Source organism: Heterocephalus glaber, unplaced genomic scaffold (assembly GCF_053883595.1).
Source record: "Heterocephalus glaber isolate CG9 unplaced genomic scaffold, H.glaber_assembly_v1.0 deba00001460, whole genome shotgun sequence".
Taxonomy (NCBI): Eukaryota; Metazoa; Chordata; class Mammalia; order Rodentia; family Bathyergidae; genus Heterocephalus; species Heterocephalus glaber.
The window spans coordinates 3,562,102-3,589,741 of NW_028258307.1; the positions used below are offsets into that span (position 1 = coordinate 3,562,102).

General features: G+C 50.1%; 1 protein-coding gene across 4 annotated transcripts in view; it reads right to left on the reverse strand.

Moving 5' to 3' along the window:
• Nucleotides 1–22,911, reverse strand: part of Scara3 (scavenger receptor class A member 3) — a 34,340-nt gene extending 11,429 nt beyond the window's left edge. Inside the window, exons 1-5 of one of the 4 annotated variants that reach the window (XM_087216769.1) lie at nucleotides 22,574–22,807; nucleotides 11,644–11,884; nucleotides 4,352–4,450; nucleotides 2,867–2,986; nucleotides 337–435 (exon numbers count right to left, since the gene is read on the reverse strand). In XM_087216769.1, the coding sequence (XP_087072895.1) occupies nucleotides 337–435; nucleotides 2,867–2,986; nucleotides 4,352–4,379 (247 nt within the window). In that variant the 5' untranslated portion in view covers nucleotides 4,380–4,450; nucleotides 11,644–11,884; nucleotides 22,574–22,807. Of the gene's footprint in view, nucleotides 1–336; nucleotides 436–2,866; nucleotides 2,987–4,351; nucleotides 4,451–11,643; nucleotides 11,885–21,493; nucleotides 21,699–22,573 lie in introns of those variants that run through there. The other 3 variants (XM_004848395.3, XM_087216770.1, XM_004848396.3) reach the window with 3 other exon arrangements.
• Nucleotides 22,912–27,640: the final 4,729 nt, after the last annotated feature.

Sequence of the window (27,640 nt, forward strand, 5' to 3'; positions counted from 1 at the left end):
GTTCCTGGTTAAAGCAGGAGATAAAAAGCATCACAAATTGAGTGAAGGGCTGATGCGTTAGGAAGCTTTTGGAAGGTCTTAAAATTCTTTTCTTCCATGAGGATATTTTGGCTTTCTTCTCTACCTGTAGACTCTGGCTATATCTACGCCTCACACAGAAACCCCTGCTCTGGTCCTAAGTGTCCACCAAGAAGTGGGCCTTTTTGAAGGGGTGGTACTCACTGGAGAGGGAAGCAGCTGTCCTTGTCACAATGCCAGAAAGCTGGTGAAGCCCCCGGGCTCCAGCGACATGCATGGAGGCCCTGCCCCACCCACATCTGGACACCAGTCACTCACCCAGTCCTTGAAGATTTTCCTGCATCGATACAAGCTTCTTGTTATAAATGGACTGGGCCAAGGAGATATCTTCTGAGAGAGAGTCTACCTTCCTAAAAACTGCAGGGAAAGACGAGAAACTGGGACAGAGTCTTGGTTCAGAGAAACAAACCTCAGTGCCCAGACTGTTTGTTGAGAAAGCATTTTTATCAGCCCTCTGGCACCAAACACCTTCTGCCTTCTCCTCAGAAGCTCCCCCAAAGTGGAAAGGGACGATGTTTCTAATGGCTAGAGTTTCCCACACCTTAAAAAAAATACACCTCCCACCCGAGGTTTTAGAAATTGGACCTGAACATAAGATAGAACAGGGGAAATACAGAAAAAGTATTCAAGATAAAGTAAAAAGTACTCTTAGTCTGACCACCAGAGATTGTTGCCATCAATATCTTTGGAATTTCTTCTAGTCATGATTAAGTTCATATCCATTCTGCATCTACAGATATACATACTTTTTTAGAAAACAAAAGAAAAATTGGGATGCTCTGAATAACTCATCTATTTTCTCTTCTTTGGCTTTATTTTGTGTCAAGGACATTGTTCCACCAAGGCCCAAATCATTTTAAAACCATTGCTTTTGATATCTGCATCATAGCTATATAAATGGTACGGCAGTGACATAAAAATCCCATGGGATTGGTGATACTTAGCGTGTCTCCTCTTCCGAGCTCATAAATAAAATCTGACATATAAACACGAGTAATTCTTGACCCTAGAAATAATTCATTTTACACGATGTTGGTGCATATGCGAGTGTTCTCTTAGGATAAACTGCTAGAATTACTGGGTCAAAGGATATTAGCATTTCTGAAGTTCTTGGTACAAGTTGTCAAATTGCCCTGAGAGAAAGCTCACAGGCCAGTTTGTACCATGGCAGCCTGGAGCCCCGCTGAAGGCATGGTGCTGGCCAGGGGAGGCCTCAGCTGCAGGACAGCTGGCTTTCTGCTGCAGGTGCTGCGGGGGACTGGTGGTGACAAGAGGGCAGAGATTGGAAGGAGGATCGGCAGGGACATTTCCCACAGAGCCTCTGGAGTCAAATGTGGGGGATGGAATTAGCACTGCCCAAAGAACCAGGTGACATAGCCTTGAGACCCAGGTTGGTATAAATTTGTTGGATGACTGTGTGAAAGTCAATTAAACTTTCCAGAGCTAATCTGATCTATAAGATGAAAATGTGAAGCCAGAAGAATTCTAAGGCTCTTGGCTCCAAAACTGTATGATTTCAAATTATTTGGACTCTCTGGGCTCCAGCTAACATTGTGTATCTCAGAGCTGTGGGGAGACTGACTTAATTAGCAACAGCAACATGTTGAGAGAGACGATGACTAATCACATTCCGTCATACGGGTTACCACTCTGAGGTCTATAACAGTTGTCGTTTTATTTGAGTCTCGTCTTAATTAAGAGCCAGTGTGTAGAAGGGGGAACAGATGTGAGAGGCCGAATGACTTCCACTCTTATCCTAGGCCTTCATGAAGTTCACTTCCAAGCCCACAGCCGAGACTCACTTCATATAACCCACCCTGTTCATTGTGCAGTCCACTTTGGAATTGCAAATTGCTTGTTTAGCCATTTTTCTTAGTCCGGAGACCTTGTTTTCTTCAAGTCAAGAATGTTGGCTACTGAATACCCTGATTCAGGGCCAGGACCAGGAGCCTCTCTTACGGAGATGCTCACTGTTGGGGAGGGCGCAGGGTGAGGACCACTCTGGCGCCTCCATCCCTCTCCCTTCTCCCAGCTCTAACATCCAGAAGATTGGAACAAACAGACCCACAGAAGCCTGGCATTTCAAAGTCTGAAGTGAGGAGCAAATGGGGTTGCAGCAATATATCACCTGCTTGCTCGAATCAGTGTGCTTTAACCGTGAGCACCCAGCAGGCGGGAGTCAACTAAACTTGGCCATATTCTGTCCTCCAGTTGCTACCATGGTGACAGAAACTTTAGGCTCCTGGGCCTCACCCGAAGGGCTTGGATTTCAGAGGTCTCCATGAGACCTGGAACTTTGCATTTTAATGCACAGTGGGGGTGACCTGGATGCAGAGGAGCGTCCAACCTCACTTTAAGAAACACACAGACCACAGAGGGGCTGAGAAGTCACCTGAGCTGGTTGTGATCTCAGGCCTGGATGCACAAGAGAATCATCTGCAGAGCGGGAGGACAGGGTCAATTCCTTTGCCCAGGTGGGGCCCGGACATCAATAGTTTTTAAAGTTCTCAAGGAATTCTCACTTGGAACTGAAACAGAACCACTGATCTCCTCCTATCGTCTCATTTTATTGTAGGGGGTCAGGAGTCCCGGTAGGGGGGCTGCCTCACTCAAGGCCACATGGCTAACTCTCGACCAGAAATTTGGAGCCAGTGTTCCCCGTGTGGATTAGTCATGAAGATTTCTAGCCAGGAAGATGCCAGTTCCGGGTTCTGGGTACAGGGAGTTTGGGACGGAGCCCTGAGCAGAGCCCCCTCTGCAGCCCGGGCTGGGGGAGATCCAGACTCACCCAGAGAGGCCAGCACAGCCACAGCCACCAGGAGCAGAGCCAGGAAGAGGTACAGAATCCTCACGGACGTGTGCAAAGACAGGTTCTTCTGGCAGCGGCTGCAGTGGGGTCCTGGCAGGCCTTTGGGGGCAGGAGAATGGCAGTTGTTTAGGCCAGAGGGCAAGGCTGGAGCTGAAAGGAGTTCTCCACCCTCATTCCCTACCCTTCTTACTGCCTTTCTCAGTCTTAAAGCTTTCTGGAGAGGAAGAGATAACCCCTAACGGGGTGTGGTGGTGCACACATGTGATCCCAGCATTCTGGAAGGCTGAGGCAGGATTGCAAGCCTAGCCCGGGCAACTTAGCAACTTACAGAGACTCTATTTCAAAATAAAAAAATAAAGGCTGGGGATTTAGCTCAGTGGTTCCGGCGCCTGCCTCACAAGCACAAGGTCCCGAGTTTGATCCCCAGTACGAAAAAAAATTTTTTTAATAAATAAAGTAAAATAAAATAAAACGTTCTGGGGATGTAGCTCAGTGGAAGGCCCTGGGTTCAATCCCCAGCACTGCCACACACACAGACACACACACCACACACACCACACACACCTCCCCGCCCCCATTACCATGGTCATTCCCACCATTCTGTCCCACAGGGTGGGGAAACCTCGCTTCTCTGCAGTGGCCCCACTGATCATCCAAGACATAGTCCTAGTTCACCCAAAACTTCCTAGACTTTATCCTGGGGACTTCTCAGCAGGGGCAAAGCAGGGCAGTTTGCAGAGATTCTGTGTTAAAACTCAAAGTCCCACACCCTGGGGGATCCCCTCAGGCAAACCAGAAGTCAGTCACCAGTCCCCAAACTGACCAGGTAACTATTTCCTGGACACCACGTGCATGGTTACAGTCCAGCAGTCAGGTCACCAGTATGGAGGGAGGAGGGAGCCGGCGTTCCTGGAAACTCTGGCGGGCACCAGTGGCCAACGGGAAAGCAGTGGTGACCCCGGCGGTAAAATTCCTTATGTGAACTCAGCCTCAGCTTCACAGGAGGAGCACCAGAAACAACTAAAACCCTGGTGCCCGGCTTACCCTCCAGACCAAAGTCTGCACACTGCTGAGGGTTGGTGTTGGCTCCACTGGGTGACTGCAACGTACAATCAGGGCAGTAATCTATACCCTCTGCCACATGGTGGTTCAGGGCACATGGGACAATGAAGGGGACGGTAAGGGGAGCTAGAAGACAGGCCCCAGACACAGGTGTCTGGCTGGGGCAGAGGGCAGAGGTGCCCCCTGGACTGACTGCCCGGCAGACAGCTGGCAGCCTGTCAAAGATTGGGATCGCCTCACAGCACCGGCCAGGGCCACACAGCTCTGTCCTTCCCTCTTCCGGAGCTGCTGGGAAATGAGAGCCTGGAGTCTCACATGGTGGGACAAGTCTCTAACCAGCCTGGATATGGGCAGAGAGCTCTCAGCCCAGAAAGGAGGCAGGGGCGGCTCTGGAGTCCTTACCCTCCTGCGTGCCTGGGAAGGATGGCATGTCCTCGTCTTCGCCAGCCAGTTCCTCTTCGGTAACGCACAGTGCATCCCCGTCGCTGCCAGCCGACCTCACTGCGATGGAGCCAGTGCCGTCAGACTCGGGCTGCACCCTGAGCCGCATCTGACTCCCTCAAGCTGATCCACCACTGCCAGTCCCCCACCCCCTACCCACCCTGCCCCAGGTCTAAACCACCTCAGCTCCAGATGTCCAAGCTGAGAGAAGGGAGGCAGAGGTGAGACTTAGGTGACTGAGGGTGGGGATGTCCCACCCCTCTGGTAACATCTCCCCATCCCCGTGAGCTGAGAGAGACACTCAAGCCAGCTCAGCGCGCTATTCTATCTGCATCTCTCTCAGGCCCCTGGGGGAAGAGCTGATTGGTTGATCTGGGTCAGTGTCCTCTCCTCCAGAGATGAGGCAGAAGTGGGTCCAGCACAGTCCCCGCCGAGATTCTGCATCCAGCTAGGGGGAGGCGTGAAGAGGAGGAAGTGGGACATGGATTCAAGATGGGCAGAGACCCCTGCCCTACACACCTCATTCTGGACCCAGCAGGTGTCAAAGGGACCATGGGAGGAGGCCAGGGAGGCGCTTCTTCCGTGTGCTCACGTGGTCCCTAAGTGAGACCTAAATGACAGGCATTTCCTCATTTAGAAGACTCCTTCCCAGACCCCTCACACTTCCTCCTCCGGGTAAGGCCTGGCCTCTTAGGAACACTGGGAAGAAAGATGCCTAAGACGGGGCAGAAGGAGCCAGATTGTGCCGGGGATTTAGCTCAGTGGTTTTGCCGCCTGCTGCGCAAGCGCAAGGACCCGAGTTCGATCTCCGGTACCAAAAAAAAAAGGAAGGAGCCAGGTTCCCAAAGGGGTATTTGAGAAATGGAGGAGATGACCTACTCTGACCTAACCCTGGCTCTTTTCCTGGGAAGTGGGGATGAAAGCTGATGATGAAACCTAACTCGCTTGGGAGATGTCTATAGAGGGCATTTGTCAAACTACACCTCCAAATCTGAGGGTAATAAAAGCTCAGTAGATTTAACTACATAGCAGTAAAATAAAAATATCTTTACATGGAATAAAACCCACCATACGCACAATTAAAAGGCAAATGACAAGCCAGGCAAAAATATTCACAACATATACCACAGGCAAAGAACTACTGTACCAAATTTATAAAGAGCTTTTTAAAAATAAGAGAAATAAAGGACGAAAAATGCAATAGAAAAATTTGTCAAAGATCTGCACAATTTATGAAAAGATATATAAGATGACCCTTAAACAAATGAAAAGATGTTCGACTTTGTGGATAGAGTAAATGCAATTTGAAGCCACATGGTGATGCAGTTTCTTACTCATCAGGATGGCAACAAGCAGGTGCCTGATAGTAAAACACATTAGCAACACAGCACTGCCGGTGAGGATGCTCGAGGTTGGGGAAGAGGTCGCAAAGTGGCCATGGCTTCTGGGGGGGAATTTGATACACGCATTTACGCTGTGACCCTGTGACTGTTCTTCTATGATTTATCCAGAACATACACGTCTAAATCCCTCTTCCCCTCAAAATAAGACCTAGCTGAAAAATGATCAACCTTGAAAACTAGAGATCAAAAAGCAGCCCCATCAATCTATTCTTGCCTTACCTGCTTTCGGAGTAGCCACCACAAGAGAATAGGGATGGCAGCAACTAATAGTGATTAATCCTCTGATGAGTTTATAGCTAAAGGCGCTGTTGGAAGGTGAGACCTGTTTGGAGAACGTGGCCTGGAAGGGTCTATCTCCTTCCCACCTCTCTTGATCTCTTTCCTTCAGCTTTCTGCTGCCATGCCTTAAGCAAGCCTACTATGGACTAAACGCTCCACAGACTGTGAGCCAAAGTAAACCTTTCTTCCTTTAAGTTGTGGGTGTTGCATACTGTGCTCCAGCAACAAGAAAGTAACTAAGACAAAATGGATTAGGTAAAAGAGGGACCTGGAACATCTCATTTTTCCAGAAATCAAGGAAGTGCTAAAACAAAAACAAAAGAAAAGGAAGGAAAGAAGGGAGGAACAGGAAAAATGAACTATCACAAGGAGCACAAAAAGTAGCTGAAGATGTCGCTACTGGACAAATCTGGAACTATTTCCGTACTAAAATACTTAGGTATGTGTTCGGGTTTAGATCTAAAGTGTTCCTCCAAAGTCTCATGTGTTCAGAGGTGGGACTTTCTGATTAGATCATGATCACTAACCTTATCAATGAATTAATCCATTGATAAGTTCATAGCTGAAAGGGCCGTTATGCAATGAGGCCCAGGCAGGGGAAATAGGTCACTGGGGTGTGCTTTGGAAGGATGTATCTTGTCCCCAGCCTTCTCATCTCTGCTTCCTGGTTGCTATGAGATAAGCAGCTTTCCTCTGCTATGCCTTTCTATCAGGATGCTCCTGCCTAAGAAACAGATCACCATGGACTGAACCCTCTGAAACTGTGAGCTGAAATAAACCTTTCTTCTTTTAAGCTGTGTATGTCAGGTATTTTGTCTCAGTGATGGAAAGGTTACTCACACAGTATAATAACACAATTATAACTCATAAAGTAAGAAACCATGAACTCATACTCATAGAGACAGATCGATAGGGAGAAAGGACAGCTCTTTCTTGCAGTAGGGCTGGAGTTCTAGTACCACTGGAGTCAGCATGTTGTCATCATGGTAGAGGACTGGGTCCGGCAAGACTCATCGGTAGATATTGTCTTTAAAGGTCTTAAGGAAAAGTCATTTTGACGAGGACACTGATTCCTTGTGAGTTGCAAGGGAGGGGAAAAACACTCAGTGCTTATCCACTGGGAAGATCAGAAAGCACCTTGACTAGGAGGTCCAAAGTAAAATCACCTAGGAAGGACATGTGGGCATCATGGGAAGCAGCCACCATCACCTAGGTATTTTATCAACCAACAATGCAAAAGGGAAGAGAAGAAAACACAATGATCATCCTATTTTTGAAAAGTCAGCTAGTCAAAACTGTCATAGTCATAAAACACAATAAAAAGGGAAAGAAACACGATAGCCAAATGCAGTACCTAAGCACAAACTGGATCCTGTGCTGGAAGGAGAAGGAAACCCTTAGAGGACAATATTCAGTCAACTGAGAATATTGGGGTATGAACAGTTGATTAGACAAAGTATCAAAGTAAATTCATGAAATTCTTCACTATTTCTGATTATATTCTATTCTTAGGAAATACATGATCGAGTCTTTAGGGATAAAGGATCATAATATATAATATTTGTGGTTATGCTTATATGCTTTAGAAAAATTGTGTGGATATGCATATATGTGTGTGCTTGAATAACACTTCAGTGTTATTGCAGCAAAAATCTTCAGACATACATGATTTTCTTAAGACAGCTTCTTAAAAATGAATACAGTAGATTGGATTTTAAGAACATCTTAATGTTCTGCTTAATTAATAAGTTACCATCAAGAAGGGTACAAATTATATTTCAACTCACATATCATATAAATATACACAGATCTATTAGTCCACCCCAATGAGTATTAACATAAAAATACACTTTTGAGTTTAACTCAGAAGATCTCCATATTTTATCCTGTGCACTTAAAACTCCCTGAAAGGCTGGGGTGTTGCTCAGTAGTAGAGTATGCAGTTAGCATGCAGGAGGCCCTGGGTTCAATCCCCAGCACCAAAACTAAACCAAACCAAACAGCAACGAAACATGATTAGCGAGACTCCAGCCTCTGCCTGGAGTCCTTGGAGATAGGAGGGTTCCTGGTCAGCTCTCTGGCAGATGTATCTTCTCTCCTAGCCTCTTGCTCTACCCTGCCCTAATTTTCCCAAGAGCAGAGTAGCTGGCATGCAAGTCCAAATCTTTACCAGTAGAGATGGCGAGGCATTGAGCAATGTATGGGAGGGTTGTGACCAATCAGAAGGGACTGGGGCCATCCCAGTGTGGGACAGTGTGGGTGTGAGAGCAGCCCGGGAGGGGCACCTTCCAGGGTCCAGGCCTACGGTGAGTCCTTGGTCCAGGTGCTCTGCTGGTACCACTGGTGGCCTTGACTCCCTTCCTCACCATCAGCTCATGCATCCAAGATTCGATGCTCCTGACCCGGCTCTCTATTTATTCCCCTATATGGCTTCAACTCCTAATTTAATTGTATATTTTTGTTTGTTTTATTTGGTTCTTGGGGATTTTCCTTATTTTCTTTCAACTTAAGCAACGCATTTAGCAGAATGTTTGTCATTTATCTAATACCTAAATTTTACAGCTTAAGACTGTTTCTAGGTCTATAACGCTAAAAGCAGAAGCGCTAAGTTTGCTTTTCTCTGTTTCCAATTTTAAAAAATGTAATGAAGTGCTGGGTCTTGCCTCAAGACTGTCTTCACAACAACTCTATAAACTTCATGACTCTAAAGAATCACTTTTGTGGACAAAGAGACTGAGGCTCAAAGACATTAGGAAGGTTGCTTAATAGCACACAGAATATAAGTGGGGAAGCCAAGAATTGAGCTCAGAAACCTTCCCAGCATACCTACTGCCACTCAAGGTAAGGAGCAAACGTTCTAGAGTGCCGAGAAATCCTGATTCTGCACCCACAAGGTGAATCAGTAGAAAGGAGGGGCAGGCCCATGACCTGTGTGTGGAGCATCCAGGGCACTGACAATAACCAATGACCACCTTGGGCTGCATCCCAGGATTCCTCAGCACCTGCAGCCTCATTCCCCAGACGCTGCACTGTGACCAGGGTCATCAACCCGGGAGCCAAGATGGAGCTGGCGAGAACACTGGATGGGCAAAGGCTGCCCTGAATGGACCTTGTGGGGAAGGAACAAAGGAAGACACCAGATTAAAGATGCCACCCTGACTGCTGTCAGTGCCCTCTGCTCAGCCTCTAGCTCACAGCTCAGATGTCAGTCCTGCAGCAGCATCTTCCTTGAGCTCCCAGCCTTAGAGAGTTCACTGCTGCCCGCACTCCCTGTGTGTGCTCTGTGACTCGCTCCGTCATGGACTGTGGGGGCTTTTCCTTATTTCTCTGGCTGCACATGTGTGGACGTTTGAGGGCAGAGACTGCTTCCCTCTTGTTCTTTCCTTTACCCAAAGTCCTCAGCATGGTGGCAGGCACAGAGTAGGGCTCAACAAGTACAATTTTGAGTGTCCCATCTGCCCCTTCCAATTAGCCTGTGGCACAGATGGAGTGGGAAATTAGTCTTCTGGTTCGACAGGAGAGGAACTGAGTTGGTGTGTGCATATGTGTGTGCATGTGTGTGTGTGTGTGTGTGTGTGCATGCACATAATGAGGTCTTTAATGCCAGATTAAAGTTACAGAGCATCGGGTGCTAAAGCTCCCTGAATCTTGGTTTTTCTCTCCCCAATGGCAATTCTAGGTAGCCTTTTTCTGACAGCATCAGTGAGTGGTGAGTGTGCATGCTGAGTGTACGTGTGCGGGCGTATGGCTGCAAGTGCTTTAGTGAGGGCTGGTAAGGTTTGCAACTCGCGCTGCCAGCCTATCATCAATCTGCCAACAGTTTACAGGGACAGCTTCCCCAGCGGGGTTAAGATCTCCGGAGAGACGGGTTGGAATTACTTGGTGCCTTCCACTTGGGTCTGACTGAAGCCAGCCAGCGCCTCGCCCCTTCCGGGCTGGGAGCAGAGACCCTCCCGCTTCTGGCCCTCCTTTCTCTCTGGGCTTGGTGGTGCTCCTCAGCCTTCCCTTGTGACTGGTCTCCTCCCTGTTCTGGCTCCAGAGCCAATTTTATCACCTCCCTGTTTACAGCCTTTTCGGGGACTCTGGGATGACTTAATTCAGGCAAGGCTGACACTAGCCTTCAGCAAGCACCAGCCCCATCTCTCCCAGTGAGAGCCGCTTAAACCAGCTCTCATTAGCAAGTGGGGGTAATAGTGACTGCTTTCCGGTACTGTGAGGAGTGGCCCATGGGACAGGAAGTGACACCTGCCAGCTCTGGAGCTCAGCTCTCTCCAGATCAGGGGCTCACGAGTCTTTGGCCATCATCCCTGTGCTGACATCTCGGCTCCATAACTCATGGCCCTTCCCCATCCCCAGAGACAGCGTCTCCTTCTCCTGGTCCCTGAACTTCCTGCTCTCCAGCGCTGAGCCTCAGACCCTGGGGACTCTGGATTCACCTATGCCTGGAATGCTGCAGCTATTTGCCACATGAGCTGTGTTCCCTTTAATGAGAACATAATTCAAAGCATTTGTGAGGCTGAGCCCTTTGTGAGCACAAACTCACTGTGCTCACATTACACTGAGATTGTTCCGGTCAGGGAACGGATGAACATGCAGACCCAAAGAATAAGAAAAGACGGAGTTGGCGGAGGACGGACTTGTGATTTACTAGGGGCCGATTGAATGGACAGATATCTGGATGCCTCCCCTGAACTGGGCCAAGCAGGGTCACCTGAGGCCGGAGAACTTCCTCCCCTGCCCCACCTCCCATGCCTACTCCTGTGCCTTCGGTGTTGCTGATCTCAGAAGTGATTCCAGAGATGGAATCACAGAGATGGTATCAGGCTAAGAGAGCGGGAAGAGAGTCCCAGAGTCCACTTTTGTTATGATGCCAAGGTTCAGGGACAGTGAGTGATCCAGCAGCTGGCTGGTGGTGCCTACATGTCCAGGAACCCGGAGACCCAAATAGGCGTGTGGGTTATCTATCTGCGGAGTTACGCACGGGCTCAGGAACGTCCCAGAGCTGGGACAAGACCTGTCTTTCCCGGCCTGGCATTGTCTGTGCATCATGCCCCTCACCAGTCTGTCACCTCCCTGAGGTTGGGGAACCTCCTCCTGGCCCCTCTTGGCACAGAGCTGATGCCACAGTGGCTGTTCAGTGACACCGCTCTCTGACCCTTTAAGGCCGGTAGCCTTAGTTAATTGCTACCCTCTGTCATTGCAGTCAGAGCTCATTTTTATTAAAAAAAAAAAAAGAAGAAGAAGACCAATTACTTAAAATATGGCTTAAATCTGGTTTATTTTTAGAGTTCCCTGTGGCTAGGGAGTGTGGATGCCTGGAGTTTGCAAAGGTTTAAAGATGGAGAGACAAAATCAGCCCACAGAGGCCCGAAGCTTCAACTGCCAAGGAACAAATGAATGGTGAGGGGTGAGGCAGAAGCTGCAGGATTGAGGCTCTGCTCCCCCCTCCTCTACAGCGCTAGAACAAGGGCTTTGATGTTCTTCTCAAGCTAAAGGGTGTGTATGGGTTGTTTGGGTATAGGGAGCTATTTTTTTCCCATCCTGGCTCCAGTTAATCACTTAGAACCCCACCTGTAATTCCACAGCTCTCTGAGATGAGGCTGTCTCTGGCTCTTGGTTATGTTGTACGTAAACATCCATGAAATTCAGAACTTCTGATGTGCCGAAGCATGTGTGAGAAGCATGTATGTGGCTGGGCTTCTGGACGGCAGATGAGGGCCCTGTGTCAGAATAGATGCAGATGTCCCGGGACCACAGAGGTGGAAAGTCTCTGCGGCAGGTGCATGCACACACTCTCCTTTCCTCCTCTTTCCTGTTTTGTTGATTTCAGGATCCAGAAAGAACAGAAGGGGGTGGGCTTGGGTGAGGACATAGGAGAAGACGAGGAGTGATCAAAAACTATCTACATAGTTTTTTCTTTTTTTAACAGTAAAAGACTCATTGCCATGAATTCCCTGAGAACATGCCCCTTTGCTTTGAACACACTCATCCCATCATTCCTGCCACTTTCTGAAGCAGTTCTGGAAGTCCTCTTTCGTGAGTGTCTTTATGAGGTAAATATAGTGAATGTTGCTTCTGGGAGCCATAGAGTGAAAAGGGAGGCCCATAAAAATGTCACGGTGTGTCCTCATCTACCTTATTCGCTGGATCTGACACTGGGAGGATTTCTGGCTCTTGCCTAAAGTCAAAATGACTATGAAAGGCAAACATTTTGAATCTGTTCAGGACATCAAGGCAGCCATGACAGAGGGACTAAAGATACTAGTGAAGGAGGACTTCCAGAACTTCTTCAGAAGGTGGCAAGAATGATGAGATAAATGTGTTTGAATTGAAGGGGAGGATTCTGAGGGAGATTAATGGCCATGTTTCTTTTACTGTAATTAATATTTTTGTAAGTATTAAACATGAACCATATTGTATTTTTCAATGGTACAAACTTTCATCAAGCCCCTCTGAAGGACACAGCTGGAAGGGAATGCTTCTCTAGGAATCACGAAGGAGCCAACATCTAAGACTCTCCAGGCCCTAAGGGACCCCAGCTGTGATGAGGGAGGGTTTTAGTCCCCTGTTGTAAAGAAACCAGCCCCACCGATTTCCTATGGAAGGGATAGCCAGGCTCCAGTCTTCACGTGGCTATCGTGCCCAAATTGCAGGCAGTGTGCTAGGGGAAAAATAAAACCCAAGCAGCCTTTGAAGGCCAGTGTTGCAAGCCCAGACCCATAATGCAGCGGCAGCCAATGGAGACCTGAAAGGGCCTTTGTTCCTCCCATACCCAACTTGAACACGGAAGGATGGCCACAGTGGAGGAATTCCTTGTTTTTTTTAAACCTTTGCTCCCCTGAAGCCATGTAGAAAGTTTGATTGAAGGTGCACATCTTGGCACATGGCTCTGGTGGTGACTGACTCTCTTGCGTTGATTTTTTTTTCCAGACCTAGGGATGAAACCCAGGGCCTTTGCACTAAGCTACATCCCCAGCCCTTTTTATGTTATTTATCTCTAAATAAGTTGCCCAGGTTAAGCTCAAACTTATGATCTTCCTGCCTCAGCCTCTCCAAATGCTGAGGTTATAGGGATACACCACCACGCCTGACTCCTTGGGTTGATCTTGGGGCACCTCTCCTGCTGCGGGTTAACCAGCCGCTCACCTAACCGTGGTCACTGGCACTGGCTTTCTTTTGGCTGACCAAAAATGTGCAGTTGATTCCTTCTTTTGACTTTCTGGGGCTGCATTCTTCCACTGGATTGGGGAGAGAAAGAGATTCGAGGAATGGAATAAAACGTCTTTCTGTGGGCACTTCAAGGAACATATTTTGATGATTATCTTCAGCAGAGTTCACAGAGTGAGTTTTTAAAACTGCCAATTGGGTCAGGAAAAATAAAGACTTCAGAGTCTTCTCAGGAGCCAATGCTGTATTTAAAGTTGCAGCAGAGCTGTAGTTTAAGGTTGGAGAGCCTGTAATTAAGGTTGCAAAATTGTTTTCATTAGTCCCCTCCCGCCACTGCCTCTTCCGCAGGCTTCCTTTGTGGCTTCTTCTGTATCCCAGTGGGAATCCGCCTGCCCCTTTCCACTCCGAAGATGCTGATGGCTCCTCAGATTCTCCTGCTCAGCGAGTTGTGATGGTGACCCTCTGTGGGCCTGCTCTTTCTTCCCGCTCGTGCTGTTCCCACTTGGTCCCCATCTTTAAAGCTCCTTCTTCCTTCCTAAAACCCACATCTGCTACCTGGGACAGGTGCTTCCTCTCCTGGTCCCTCCTCTTCACTCTGAATCCTCCGTTTCCTTCCCCTGTGTTCTTGGCAAGCACAGAGGTTGGGAGTAAATCCCCCCTTCAGCCTACACCCTTCTTATCCTAAATGACTTCCCTTTCCTTTCACTTGGATACTGTGGGCATTTTAGGTTGTACAGTTTTTCATTAGATTAGTTTTACCTCCTGGGCATGGACTTGGGATTGAACATGGGGCCTCCTTACTGAGCTATATCCCCAGCAGCCTCCTTCCCTTTTTGAAATTTTTGAGACAGGGTCTTGCTAAGTCATTAAATTGCCCTGGCTGGGCCTGAATTTGAAATCCTCCTGCCTTTGCCTCTCAGAATGCTGGGATTACAGATGTGCACCACCGCACCCAGCCTGGCCTGCCCTCAAGTGCCAGGAGCAATCCCTGTCACTATGACAACCCCAAATGCCCACCTGTGGTAGATTAACTAATGGTCACTTTGGAATGGCCAGGAGAACTGGATCAGGGTGGTTTGAGTGTGGAAGACCCACCTGAGAATTGTGGCCAATGCCATAAAAAGAGAACTGGAAGCTGGGCATGGTGGCGCTTGCCTGTGATCTTTGCACTCCAGAGGCTGAGGCAGGAGGATCACCAAGAGTGCAAGGCCAGCCTGAGCTACAAAGGGAGATCTTGCTTAAAAAAACCAAAAAGAGAGAGAGAGAGAACTGGAGGGGAAGATGGGGGCTGTTGACTTTCTAGGAGAAGCTTGCTGCAGATGGTTTTCCTGATGCGAACTTGGCTTTTCTCATCGGAGGAGCAGCTCCTGTCCTTGCAGTCGCTGGGAATGGCTGCTGTTCTTGTAGGGCAACTCTGATCTTCACTGTGAGCATCACTTCCTGGCTCCAGCATAGATCCCTCAGCCTGGTGGCACAAATCCTTCACCCCACCAGCACAGGTTTTTTAGCTTCCACCACTGGCCTTTGGGCCTTCCTGGTGCAGATCCTCAATATGGACAAGCATGAGTTATTGCCCTGGGCTCTAGGCCTCTCTGCCTGGACTCATGGAGGACTCTGCCTTGGACTCCAGGCCTTCAGCTGGACCTGTGCTGGACAGTGCCGTGGGATTCAGGCCCTTGGCTGGATTCTTTTGGGTCTCTAGTGCACAGCTAGATCTCTTACAGTCCTCTGCATTTGACTTTTTGGGTGACTACCATAAAATAATTTTATAAATTAGGTGTCCTGTACTAAACCTATGTCACTTGAAAACCATGGCTACAACACCACCCTTTTTCTAGGTAGCCCCTCAGGGGTGGGGAGACTTTTGTTTGAGATCTTGGGCTGACTTCCCATCACATCCACACCAGTAGGGACAGCCCCTTCTCTACTCTCAGGAACCCTGTAAATTTAGTGGGATGGGATTGGAGCAGCTGCTAGACTGATGTGCCTCTGATGTCCCCTCTGGTCCCTCAAATTCTACAAGTCGTTTCTCACCACTTGAGGTGTGCTCCTGCTCTCCCTTTCTGTGTCTGAGCTTCCTGGACTCCGTGTATAAAGGAGGGGGACATACCCTCTACTTCCCAGACCCACTGTAAACATCCAGGGAGATGGCACATGGCAGGAACCCAGCACACCGTGAATGCTTGATTAAGGGTGTTAAATGGCTTTTAGTAAGGTTATTTTTCTTTCCTACTCCAAGCGGTCATCTGCCACAGCCCCATCACTCTGAGCATCAATCTCCAAGAAACCCATTTCTGAAAACAGATACTATGGAACACCATGGAACACTATTTCCAAAATGTTCTTTGTGAAAAAGATTCTTTGGTCAAGTTGAAAGAGGAAACCACCCCTGCGTATAAAATTGGACAACTATGGGTTAACTAGGTAACTATGCTTTTTGTAGAATGCACCTGAGTAACCATGACCACTTCTGTAATCTGTCACCAAAGGAGCTTAACAGACTAAGAAAAGTCCTGCCAGAATGCTTTGCTCTTCCCCTCTGCAGCTCTGCTTTATGTAAATCCTGCTTGCTATATTCCTGGGGAAACTCCAATGAAAGTGAGCCTTGTAGATGTAAAAAGAGGAATATGAAAAAAAAAAAAAGAGGAATATAACAAAGAGCAAACTTCTATTCGGGGCTCTCGAGACAGACAGGAGTCACTCGCTGAGCCGCCGGCATTAAAAGCTGCTTTTTGCTCCTAACTCTGTGTTTGAGTGCTGTGTGGAACTCCCCCAAAGTTTCTTGCAAGGTAAGTTGGGAAAATCCTGCATACTCTATCACCATCACTGAGAGTCACACCGGCATAGCAAACATTTTGAAAAGTCCTGCCAAAAAAGCCCATTTAAACCTGTATCTATGCTTCTTGGACTTATTTGGCCATAGAGCTTCCTGCCAACCTCGACAAACAACGCCCCTGCCAATCCCACAGAACTGGTGTTCAGGGTGACATGTCCTTGGAGTGACCCTGTTCTGGACCATGACACCGCTGGAGTGATCATATCTTCTTGTCTCCTGTCATCAGCTGGAGTGGGACCTTAAATTTGATGTTGAAACTTGAGGGCTCATTTCTGTGTCAGCTGGAGCTCAGTCTGGCCCTCTCTGGAGCTCACTGCTGTTCCACCCGCATGGTGCCCAGCTCCTATCTTTACACTACTCCTCAGCCTCACCCCCAGGGCATGCAGCTCTCTCCTGACTGGGGGGCCAGTCAGTGTTCAGCCTGCTACCTCTGCTCTGTGGCACGGGAGTGTGTCAGAGAATGGTACAAATCAGGCTTTAACCAAACCCTGTCCTCTAGGTCCTCACTGTGACTCCTGAGGTTTTCCTCCTCTCTGCACATCCTTCTCTAAAGATGAGGTCACATCCTCCTGCTCTAAAGAGATCAGACCATTAAGTCTCAACTCCTGTGTCTCCCACTAACTCCCTGGAGATGCCTGCGCCTCACACCCAGTGTCGGGGAGGGGACACGGGAAGAGACCCTTGCATGCATTTGGAGCAACCAGTACTTCAAAGAGTATGCCCTCAGCATACTCAGTATGACTCCTCAGCTTTCTAGAAACTTTTCCTAAAAGGATAACTATAGAACTAGTTAAAGACGCATATATGTTAGAAATGAGCTGGGGATTTAGCTCAGTGGTGCTGCTGCCTACCTTAAAAGCGAAAGGTCCCGAGTTTGATCCCCAGTACCAAAAAAAAAAAAAAAAAAAAGAAAGAAAAGAAATGAGTACTGCATGCTGTGATAAGTCTGTGGGGAAATGTGAACAGCTGCAATATCTATCAATAGAGAATTGTTTACATGAAAATCATTGTAGTCATACTACAGAATGTTATACAACCATTTAAAAAATAATGTAGGTCTATATTCATTGTCTGGGAAAGATAGAATCTAAGTCCTTTTGTTGATAAAAATTCCTTTAGTGCTGGGGATTGAGCCCACAGCCTTGCACATGCTAAGGATACACTGCACCACTGAGCTACCCCCTTTTAATTTTTCCAGTATGCATGGCAGAGTAAGATGGATAGGCTCACCCAGCCCATGTGAAAAATCCTCACGAGTAAATTACACACTAAGATTTCTGGAAGAACCTCCATTTGCATCTTGCTATTCACTGTCTCTGAGGAGTAGGTGTACATGTGAGTGTTGCATTTTCCCTTTTCTGAATTTCCAAATTTTCTGGAAATGATTATGTATCACAAAATGATTCGAGGCAGCTAGGAACGTAAGAGTCTATGTCTGTCCACATTGTCTGCCTTTGTTAGGTCCCAACACAGAGACCCCTGATCCCCAGGCAAATCTCCGCTACTCCACCTCCCTCCTTGACACACGCTGCTCTCTTCCTCCTCCTCTGTCCCTCTGCCTTCACCTCAGCACATGCCACCCTGACCTTGTAAGTCCCCTCTCCCTGACCCCACTTCTCTCTCCACTGACTTCCTTTTCTCAGAGGCATCCACCTTTCCTTCAGTCTCTGTCTTCGCCCTCCCCTTTGCAGCCCGGCTCCTTTCTCCTGAGCAGCTAATCCAGCCTAATTCCAGGGATCCGCTGTCCATGTGTGGGCCATTTCCTCCTCCTCGAAGCTCTCTCGCTCTCCATGGCATTGCCCTCCGAGTTCTCTGCCCGAGCCCCTGACCACTCCTCTTGGCTTCATCACAAGCTCGTTTTCTTCCTCCCACTCCCTAAACTCAGGCTAAAGTCCTCAGAGGACAGCTTGAAGCAGCAGCCAATGGGCTGCCTCCCAATGTACTCTTCCAGGACTCTCTAAGGCCAACAGGACAGGATCAGCAGTCCTTTAGGAGACACTCAAGCCGCCCCTGCTGCTCTGTCTCCACTCCAGGCAAATCTCTCTTGCTACCGTCACTCAGCACGTTTCCCCCAAGGACCTCAAGTCCAGCTCTCACCAGCACTGCTGCCTGCCTCTCCTGCCTTGCCCGATCCCGCTCTCCCCACTCTCCAGCTTCTCCCTGCAGCCTTCCTGAAACCCTGCATGGCTGTCTGGGGACTCTACTGAATGGACTGTCCATGCCACTCATTTGCTCTTTTGCTGTGTTGGTCTTGTTATTCAGTTCTCTTCCCAGGTGTGCCTGTCTCGTCTCTGCCATGCAGGCAGGAGCAGCTGTTTCGCTTTCAGCTGGCACGCCTGCTCCCCCAGAGCACCCATACGTCATGATGGCCGGCTGAAAAGTCTGCAGACATCTCAGCAGCTTTCCAGCTTGGGTGCAGGTAGAGGTGAAGGTGTCTCATCTATCCTGTGAAGAAGGTAGCCTGCAGGACTCCAGCTAGAGAGGTTGAGGACGCTACTGGATACGTGGGAGCTCAGAGAAGCAAGTCCTGTCCCATCAGCCTATTCCCACATGCTGGTTGGATAAGTCTAGAGAGACTGCTCAGGGATGGAGTCCAGGAAGAACCCCAAAGTCCAGGAGCCATGGCATGTCCAGAGGAGCAGCAAAGGAACCATGCCGCCCCGTACTCTGTCCTTGGGAACTCCAGCGTGACACTTACCATTCTTAGTCTCTTTAGAATAATTTGGGGCACAAACCCTAAGTATCCTGGCAAAGGACACTTTCTTGGCTGAAACCCTCACGTCTGGCAGTTGGTCAGTACATGTTTGCTAGATGGGAGTGGTGTCTTCATCAATTCCTTGTTAGGTTCTGTGTGAGGATGATCAGCCCAATGGGGGACCCTGATGTGTACACTGAATAAATGTCATGATCATCCCCTAGGGCCAGGGAAAAGGCAGACAGAGTGCCTGTACCCATGAAGCTCACAGCCTGAGACCTCTGGGTTGAGCCAGTCTGCTTGGAGAGGGGCCAGAGGCCCAAAAAGTCCAATGTCTGTCCCAGCGATGAAGCTGAAGCTGGGACAGGTCCAGGCTGACCTCAGGGGTCCAGGGATCCCATAACACACACACACACGCATGCACACATGCACACACACATTATAACCAAGCACAGGTGGAGCACACATGAGCAGCGCAATCTGTCATGTTGGCCTGGGTGCCAGTTCTCACACCCGGAACAGCTGCTGTCCGTGGAAACTGCTAAGCTGTCCACTGACGCTATTGCAAAGCAGAACTCCTTTGCTGTCTCACAAATTAGCCCTGGGATATGGTGAGTCTTCCGCTGTTAAACTACCCCAGCTGGATGGCAGGGTGACCATTTTCGTGGGGGAATGATTGAGGGTTTGGAGCTGATCTCCAGCATCCAAACCCCTTGGCCCCCGAATCGGGTCGTTTGACAGCTCTTTTCACCTCGGCAATACCAGCTCCTGTCTTGCAGCCCAGGTTCCCCCAGAACCCCAAGCTCTGGGATGGAGGACCAGCCTGTCCACTCTTGAGGGACTTAAGACTTCTCCAGGATGCCAGTGCTGGGCTTCCATAGACCCCTTCTCTCCCTGCCTGCCCTTTGCCATGCAGTATGGACACTGCTCTTTGTGTCTGCTTGTTCCTCTCTGGCCCGGAAGCACTGGGGTGAGGATCTGCCCGATCCCTGCAGGGCCAAGGCCCACGGCAGGCCTGCTTCCCACCATCCTTCTGCCTCCCAGGCGGTGCTGAGCCCCAGAGCTCCTGCGCCTCAGGGACCACCCAGGAGCGGAATGGGGCCCAGAGAGGGATGTGGATCAGGACCAGTGTCCGTGTCTTTGACTCCAAATCAGCCATCTTCACAGCAGCCCAGATTGCTTCTTGGGGTCTGCAAGGGCTCTCCTGTAGAGACCCTGTCACTGGAGGTGTAGAAACAATTCCACAGATGGCCATTAATGGCTAAGACAGCCCGCAAGAGCTCCGAGGTGGGCTTGTCATCAAGGGCTGGTGGTAGCTGTGTGCCTCTTAAGGTTACATGCAAGAGAGGCCAGATGCCAGCGTGCAACAGAAACACAGCTTCCTGGAAGGCTGGGAGGGCAGGGCTGGCTGGAAGCAGGCAGAGTGGGCCCTGGCACTCGGCCCGGTGGGTGGGGGCTGTGTCATTCAATGGGTGTTTTCTTGTTTCAGTACCTTCCGGCCACCGCCCCTTTCTATCCTAAAAACATCACATCACCCTGCTTGTTTTGAGCAGGGGACCATGATCCTTTGCCAACAGACGTAATTGGAAGATTGGCAGGGCCTTTGGAAGAGCCTGGGAAGCTGGCCTCCCTCTGGAAAAGGCCTCTCTGGAAGGGGCCCCGCCCTGCTCTGAGGGGCACTTGGCTTTTCCCACTCCGGCGAGAAAAATCCCGTTTCGCCACAGATCCCAAAGCCAAATATTTGATGTTGGGCCTGCTGTTTCCATTTCAGGTGGAGGCAGCAGCTCTTACTGGCTGCTGGGCTGGACAGTGCGCTAGGCACCAAGCCCGCCCCTCCCCGGCTCTGCACCCTGAAGGGCCCTGGGGTGTCACGGGAGATCACTGAGGATTTCCAAAGAGCTGCCCTCTAATCTTGGTGGCTGGGAGTTCTGGGCCCCCCCGGGGGCTGCTGCTCTGAGCAAGGGAGGGAGATGAGAAGGGAGGGTGTTGCTTTTGGGAGCTATGGCCTCCTGCCAGCCTCCTGGAGGACACAGGTGCCCGCAGATGCTCATACACTCTGGCTCTTTTTGCCTGTGTTTCACAGGCTAAGGGGCGCTGTCTGTCTTCCTCCTCTGCATTTTTTTTCTTATGGCGTTTGTCTGGAATGTTGGTGGGGCCCGAACCACTCTGAGAATGTACAGCATCTTACCACCCTTGCCAAGGGCCGGGGCAGCCTGTGGCCTGCAGGCTGTGGTGACATGTGGCCTAGGAACTTTCCAGAACCTTCTGGTAAGAGGCTGCCCCAGGCCTGCAGACTGGGGAGGGGGGAGCTCAGAGATGTGGCAGCTAGGAGTGGGCCCTCTGTGGGTGAGGCTCCCCTCGCCAGCCAAGAGAACTCCCCAGGGTTGATTATAAGTTGTGTGGCTCATCCCAGACTGGGCAAAGCCATCAGGAAACACAGGCAGAAGGGGCCAGCCCAGAGGGAAGGAAGCTTCAGAGAGGCAAGGGGTATCCTAGCCTGGAAGTCAGGAGTGCTGGGCCCTGGAGCCCCCAACTAGGTGTGGATCTTAAGGAAGTCACTTCTGCACAGCACCAGCTACACCATCGGTGGGGCCCAGTGTTGATGAAAGCAGCGGGGGAAAGTCCCTTGTTTAAAGCTTACAAAGAATTTGAAGACAGCACCAGCCGAGAATGAAGGGAGTCCTGTGGACTATGTTTTCACACATCCTCCAAGCCAGCCCTACCTCTTTGGGTGTCAGTTTCCTGAGCTCTACCACGTGGAGGCTGTGTTCAATTGCACTTTGTCCGCACAGCCCTTTCTTCAAATGCACCCTCAGGCTCATGTGTTGCACAAACCGATGCTCTGGCTGAGCTGGCTGGGGGGGTCTGGGCCTCACCTCGTCGCCCCTATACCTTCGCCAGCAGCACCTGAGAGTACAGTTCAGAGCCCTGTAGATGGTGGCAAAAGTCATTTTCTGTTTCAAATTTCAGCAGATCATGAGAAGGCCACGGGCTCCTTACCGCTAGGACTTCGAGCATCTGCAGAGGCCACCACGGGACTGCTGAAAGGTTCCAAGAGGTACCAAAAATCCCCAGAGGGTCTCTGTCCCATGCCTGACTTCCAAGCCTGCTTCTACCTTAGCCTGAAAATGAGCTTCAGGACCAAGCATGCTCTCCAGGGCTGCAAAAAAGCCAGGCCCAGGAACAAAAAGGCCACTCAGCACCCCGGGGTCCTGGACAATGGGACCAAGTCTGGCTCTAATTTCCATCTCTGGAACTGGCTGCCAGGGTCACCGCGGTGATGACCCCTGACTTAAGGACAGGTTAGGTCCTTAAGTCTGCTCTGGCCCCCGCTGTTTTGTTCCTGCTCAGAGGACAGAGCAGATCAGGCAGGGTTGAAAGGGTGGGAAGGAAGTGAAGGTAGTGGAGGAGAATCCCAGGCCTAAAGGTGGCGGAAGGCTGGTGGGGCTGTAGGAGCTCTGGGATGGGTCCTCAGGGAGGGGATCCACAGGGTAAGGGAAGGGGCTGGTGACACCTTTCTGTGGGGATGGCCCAAGGGGTCAAACTTCCCTGGACTTTACATTTGCTTTGAGGGATGGAGCAGCGGCAGTGCAGATGCCACTGCAGAAAGGAAACGGGCACTGCGATCGCGCTCCGTCCTCTCCTCTCTTCGTCGGGCCCCTGGACCCAGGGTTCCTCACTGTGCCCAGGGCCCTCGCGCACGCTCTCCGCGCAGTCCTGCCCGCAGGAAAAGCGCCCCCTGGCGCGCTGGGCCGGATGGGGGTGCAGCGGGTGCCCGGGTCTGGCCCCGCAGGTCCGCTTACCTTTCATGGTCCTTTCCGCCGGAGCCTTCGGAGGGCCCCGCGCGGGCGGCTGAGTCCGCGGTGCAGCCGGCGGGTCTTCCCCGGCACAGGGTCGCCCCTACGCCGACCGCGGGCGTCAAGCTGGGGACAGACGTGAGGAGGCGAGGGGAGCGGACGGCAGGGTCCGCGGGTCGCAGTGGGGACGCCCGGCCGGGCGCCTAGCGCCGCTGCCCGCCCGAGCCCGGCGAGGTCTGCGCCGCCCCGCGGCCCGCGCGCATCTCTCCCTCCCTCGCTCCTTCCCTCCCTCCTCGTCACTCCCTGGTTGCCAGCCCAGATCAACTTCCTCGCTATTTTCAAAACTGCCGCGGCCCCGCCTCTCTGCGAGGCTGCCGTGGGGGACACGCGGGGCGGGGCCCGGGGTCGAGATCCATCGCGGCGACCTCACCCCGGAGCCGCCTTGTGGCTGGGGACTGGGAGCCGAGACCCCGGATTTGAGCTCTGCACGTTTTTCTCCTCCATCTGTGAGGTGGAGGGACCGGACAAGGAAGGGTTCTTGGGTTTCCAGCTCCAGCCCCAGAAGTTGGGTTTGCCCCGGGACTGCATCCGCGACAGAGGAGGACTGTTGGTCACCCCTGGGTCACCCTGGCGCTTCCCTGTGGAGCCCAGTGACCACGGGCACTCACTTTGTCCAGAGGAAACGGCCTCCGGGGGCTCCCAGATTCTACGACCCTGCTTGTGGTGGGGCCTCAAGTGTGACAGTGACAGCGGTCGGGAAGTGACCTCAAACAAGGAGCTGCGTCTTGTCATAATCGCTCCTCCTACATCCCTGTTCAGCCACTGAGCACAGCATGCTGAGTACCTGGTCCCAGGCTGTGCCCTAAACGCAGGGAAAGCTGAGGCCAATCACACAAGACCGGCCTGGTGAGGAACGGGAAACTAAACCAGCAACTGTACCCCGGACAGCGGTGGGAGGCAGGTTAGCACTGGAGGGTGCAGGGGCAAAGCGGGCCACAGGGAGGGGACCGCCCCACTTGGTCTCCGTTGCTCCAGTCAACCCCTGTTCCACACCATACACATCTCCCCACCCCATTCACAGCTGGAGTGAAGCGGTTGGAGGGCTGGGGAGAAGTTTTCTCCGTGGGCAAAGGACAGCCACCCTGTCACAACCCCCAGCAGATCAGAAAGATCTGGTGCTCAGTTGTCTCCAATGTGTCCCACCTGTGGGCAAGTTTACAGTTTGAGAAGAACCTTCTCAGGTGATCTCAGTAACCTTGAGGGAGGGAAGCCGGTGGTGGGGGGGTGCTGCCTACTTCACAGATGAGGGACCGGTTCCGAGAGGACACTGCCCTCCTGGTAATAGTCACAAGGTACTCCTTCGATCTTGTATCAGGATTCTGAGTCAGCCATATGAGCCTGAGCCTCCCAGGACCCTGGCATGGGTCTAGAGCTGCTTTGTGAACCCTAGAGAGCCTTTCTCATCAGTCAAAGGGAGCTTTGCCTGGGAGCATCTCTCACTGTGGCTCTATGAGATTAGCAGCCTCATTGCCTTCCGATTTCAGATGAGGAAGCTGAGTGTGGAGAGGCTAAAGGATGTGCTTAGAGGTCACTAGTAAGTGGCGATCTTAGGGTTGGAACCCAGGCAGGCCAAATCTGGCACATGTGTGCTCTACCGCAGAGACTACCCTGCCTCTGCTGACAGCAGCTCAAGTCTTTGTGCACTGAAAGAACAAAAAATGACTCTTGATTTTGCCACTCTTTTTTACCTTGGAGGGAAAGGGACCTCACCCTGGTATGAGGGGTGCCACTCCCACTGCTTCTCTGAGTCTTGAGGATATTTGGACCCTGGGCTGTTGCTATGGTCACAAAGATGAATCCACAAAGACCTGGAAACTTGCTTCGGGCTGCAGATGGGCTGTGGGTGAGCAGAGCAAGTCTCAGCCCTGAAGAGGTAGAGGATGAACTCCAGGTCCCAAGGGACTGTGGGGGAAGGGATCAGCTTTGTGGAGTGGCAGGAAAGGGCCAGAAAAGATTTAGGAGACAGCAGGGTCAAAGTACTTGAGTGGTGGTCAGAGCAAAGAAGACAGAGGAAGGAGCAGGGCAGTCTCAGAACAAGACAGGAGGTGGGACCCTCGAGGTCACCTAGCCTTTGGGGGACTACCTTCCAGTATACGAGGCATTTTCAGGCATGTCCTACCAATAGCCAGAGGGGTAGACCCAGGGTCAACCAGAAGTTCCCCACCACCCCAAAGACCAGGTCAGGGGGCTATGGGACCTGGTCAAGCTGGGACATCAGGGCAGAGCCACAGGTCACAGGCACTGGATGGAGTGGGGTGGCGAGGGGCAAACTGCTTAGTATTGTTTTTACCTGGAGCGCTGCCCATGCTGTAGGCAGCTGATCACCACACATAAGCTATGTGCAGTCAAAGGAAATGGCAAGAGAGCAGAGGCCAACTTGAGTGTGGCTGCACAGGCCTGTGATCTCAGCACTCTGGGAGGATGAGGCAGGAGGATGGAAAGTTCCAGCCTGGGGAATTTAGTAACTTAGCAAGACCCTGTGTCAAAACAAAATATAAATTTTAAAAGGGCTGGGGATTTAGCTAAGTGTGAAGGCCCTGGGTTCAATCCCCAGTACTGGGGGAAAGAAAGAGCAGAAGTCATTTTTTTTGTTTTGTTTTTTTGGAGTTTTTTGTTGGTACCGGGATTGAACTCAGGTCCTTTCGCTTGCAAGGCAGGCGGCAGAACCACTGAGCTAAATCCCCGGCCCCCAGAAGTCATTTTTAAAGGGGGAGAATTAGAAAATTGGAATCACAAGTGTGGCACTCTCCACAGATTCAGGAAGGTGGAGTCCACTGTCTAGTGTTCCTAAGCAATGCTGCCATTTATGCAGGGTATTTTGGCTCATGCCAGCACCCTGCTACAAGCTTCACAAAGGGTTCCTGAGGCATGGTTTCTCTTTCTACTTCAAACTAAAATCATCCCTCTTCCTCCTAAACCTCAGGTCCCCCACCTTTACCCACCCGCCACACAGCTCCTCTCCTAGAGCCTTCATGCGGCTCCTCTGCTTCTCCAACCTGGTTCACCCCGCCCACCAACTCTTCTCAGGGTGCAGGAACAGCTCAATACTGGGGAAATTGCTCTCTTCCTCTTAGTTGCCTAACATCATGGCCTTATCTGCAACCTCTCCAACCATGGTGTGGGAAGTAACAGGTCCTAGGCAGAGCTACCTAGAGAAACAGAGCCAACAGGATGATGTATATCCAGCCATGGCGACCCCTTGTCCTTGGGAATGCTCCCTAGGGGATGCCTGAAACCACGGATAGTACCAAACCCTGTGGATGCTATGTTTCTCTAGATACATATAGCTCTGGTAATCCTAATTTATATCAGGCACAGAAGAGGTAACAAGTAGCTAATAATAAAAGAGAACAGCTGTAAGAATGCATTGCGGTAAAAGCTGTGTGCATGTGATCTCCCTCTCTCAGAATACCTTACTGTACCGTGCATAAGTGCAGACAGGTAGCAGGCACAGGGACACTGGATAGAGGATGATCTAGCACCCAGGAGGGACGGAGTGCAGTGCTGTGAGAATTCATTACACCACTCAGAACTGCCTGCGGTTTAAAGTGTAGGAATTGTCTCAGGAAATTTTCGTTTAATATTTATGGATCACAGTTCACTGGAGCAGCTGAAACAATGGAAAGCAAACCCACAGAGAAGGGAGAGTTACGGTGTGTACCTAGACACATGCACACTTAGGTCCCTCCTCTTATATGTGCACCTCTCACTGCCTCTGCCCTCTGTATCATACAGAGAGTGTAGAGATGGCCCCAGATAGACACTGTGAGGAACCAGCTGCCATGATGGTGTGGGCCTGCAAGTCCAAGAGCACAGGGAGCAAGCAAAGCTGCTGAGGCTGAAGGCTGTCCAGACGACCCCAGGCTTTCAGCCTGCTTGTTTGTCTTGTTTTGAGTACTGGAATGGAACTCAGGAGGCACCCTCTGCAACAGTTACATCCTCAACCCTTTTTTTTTTTTAATTTTGAAACAGGGTCTCGCTACATAACCCCGGGCTGGTTTTGAACTTAGGATTCTCCTGCCTTGACCTCCCGACTAGCTGACTGACACCTACCTGTGTGTCACCACTGTGTCCAGCACAGTCTCTTGGTTTAACTACCTTTAGTCCTTTAACTACCTGCTGAAGCCTGCCACATCGTGACAGGTGATCTGTTTTACTCAAAGTCTATTGATTTAAATGTTACTATCACCTGAAAAAAAACCCTTCACAGAAACATGTAGAACAGTGTTTGATCAAATATCTGGCACTGCAGCCTAGCCAGGTTGATATAAAAAATTATCCTCACAAAGATCCTGCTCTGTTCTCTTCTCCTTGCTGATTTTGCACACTCTGGTTTTCTTTTTGGATTCCTTTGGCTTTTCTATCTTTTGGTTCCTACTATTCAGTGTATTTCCTATATTCTAAGAAAATGACAGTATTTGTTTTAATATAAAAATAATAATTTTCCTGGATTGGGTGTGGAAGGCACGGGATGCTGAGACGTGTGGCAGAGGATGATACTGCATTGGTATTTTTATACTATTTGATATTTTAAAATTATACAAAGTTCATTTAAAAATAAAAATGATAGTTTAAATGACTTGCAGACTGATGTGCTCCTGAAGAGGGAAATAGAATATAAAATATAATAAATATATAAAATAGAGCATAAAAATGTGATTACTTCAGAACTTAACGCAACTATAATTACAATATTATATTTCAACTAAGCAAAATTAATTTTAAATCCATACCAAAGAACTAGTGTCCAAGAATAACCAAGATCATTTGAAAAGGAAGAGTGAGGAAGACTACATTCTCAGTATTAAATAATATTTTAAAGCTACATAATTAAAATAATATCTCACATATGAATGAATAAGCAGAGGAACACACTAGAACATCCTGACACAGATTTCAGTTTACTTTTAAAAAATTAGGGCCAGGAATATAGCTCAGTAGTGTTGTGCCTGCCTGGCAAGCACAAGGTCCTGGGTTCGATTTCAGGTACCAGAAAAAAAAAAAAGGAACTTC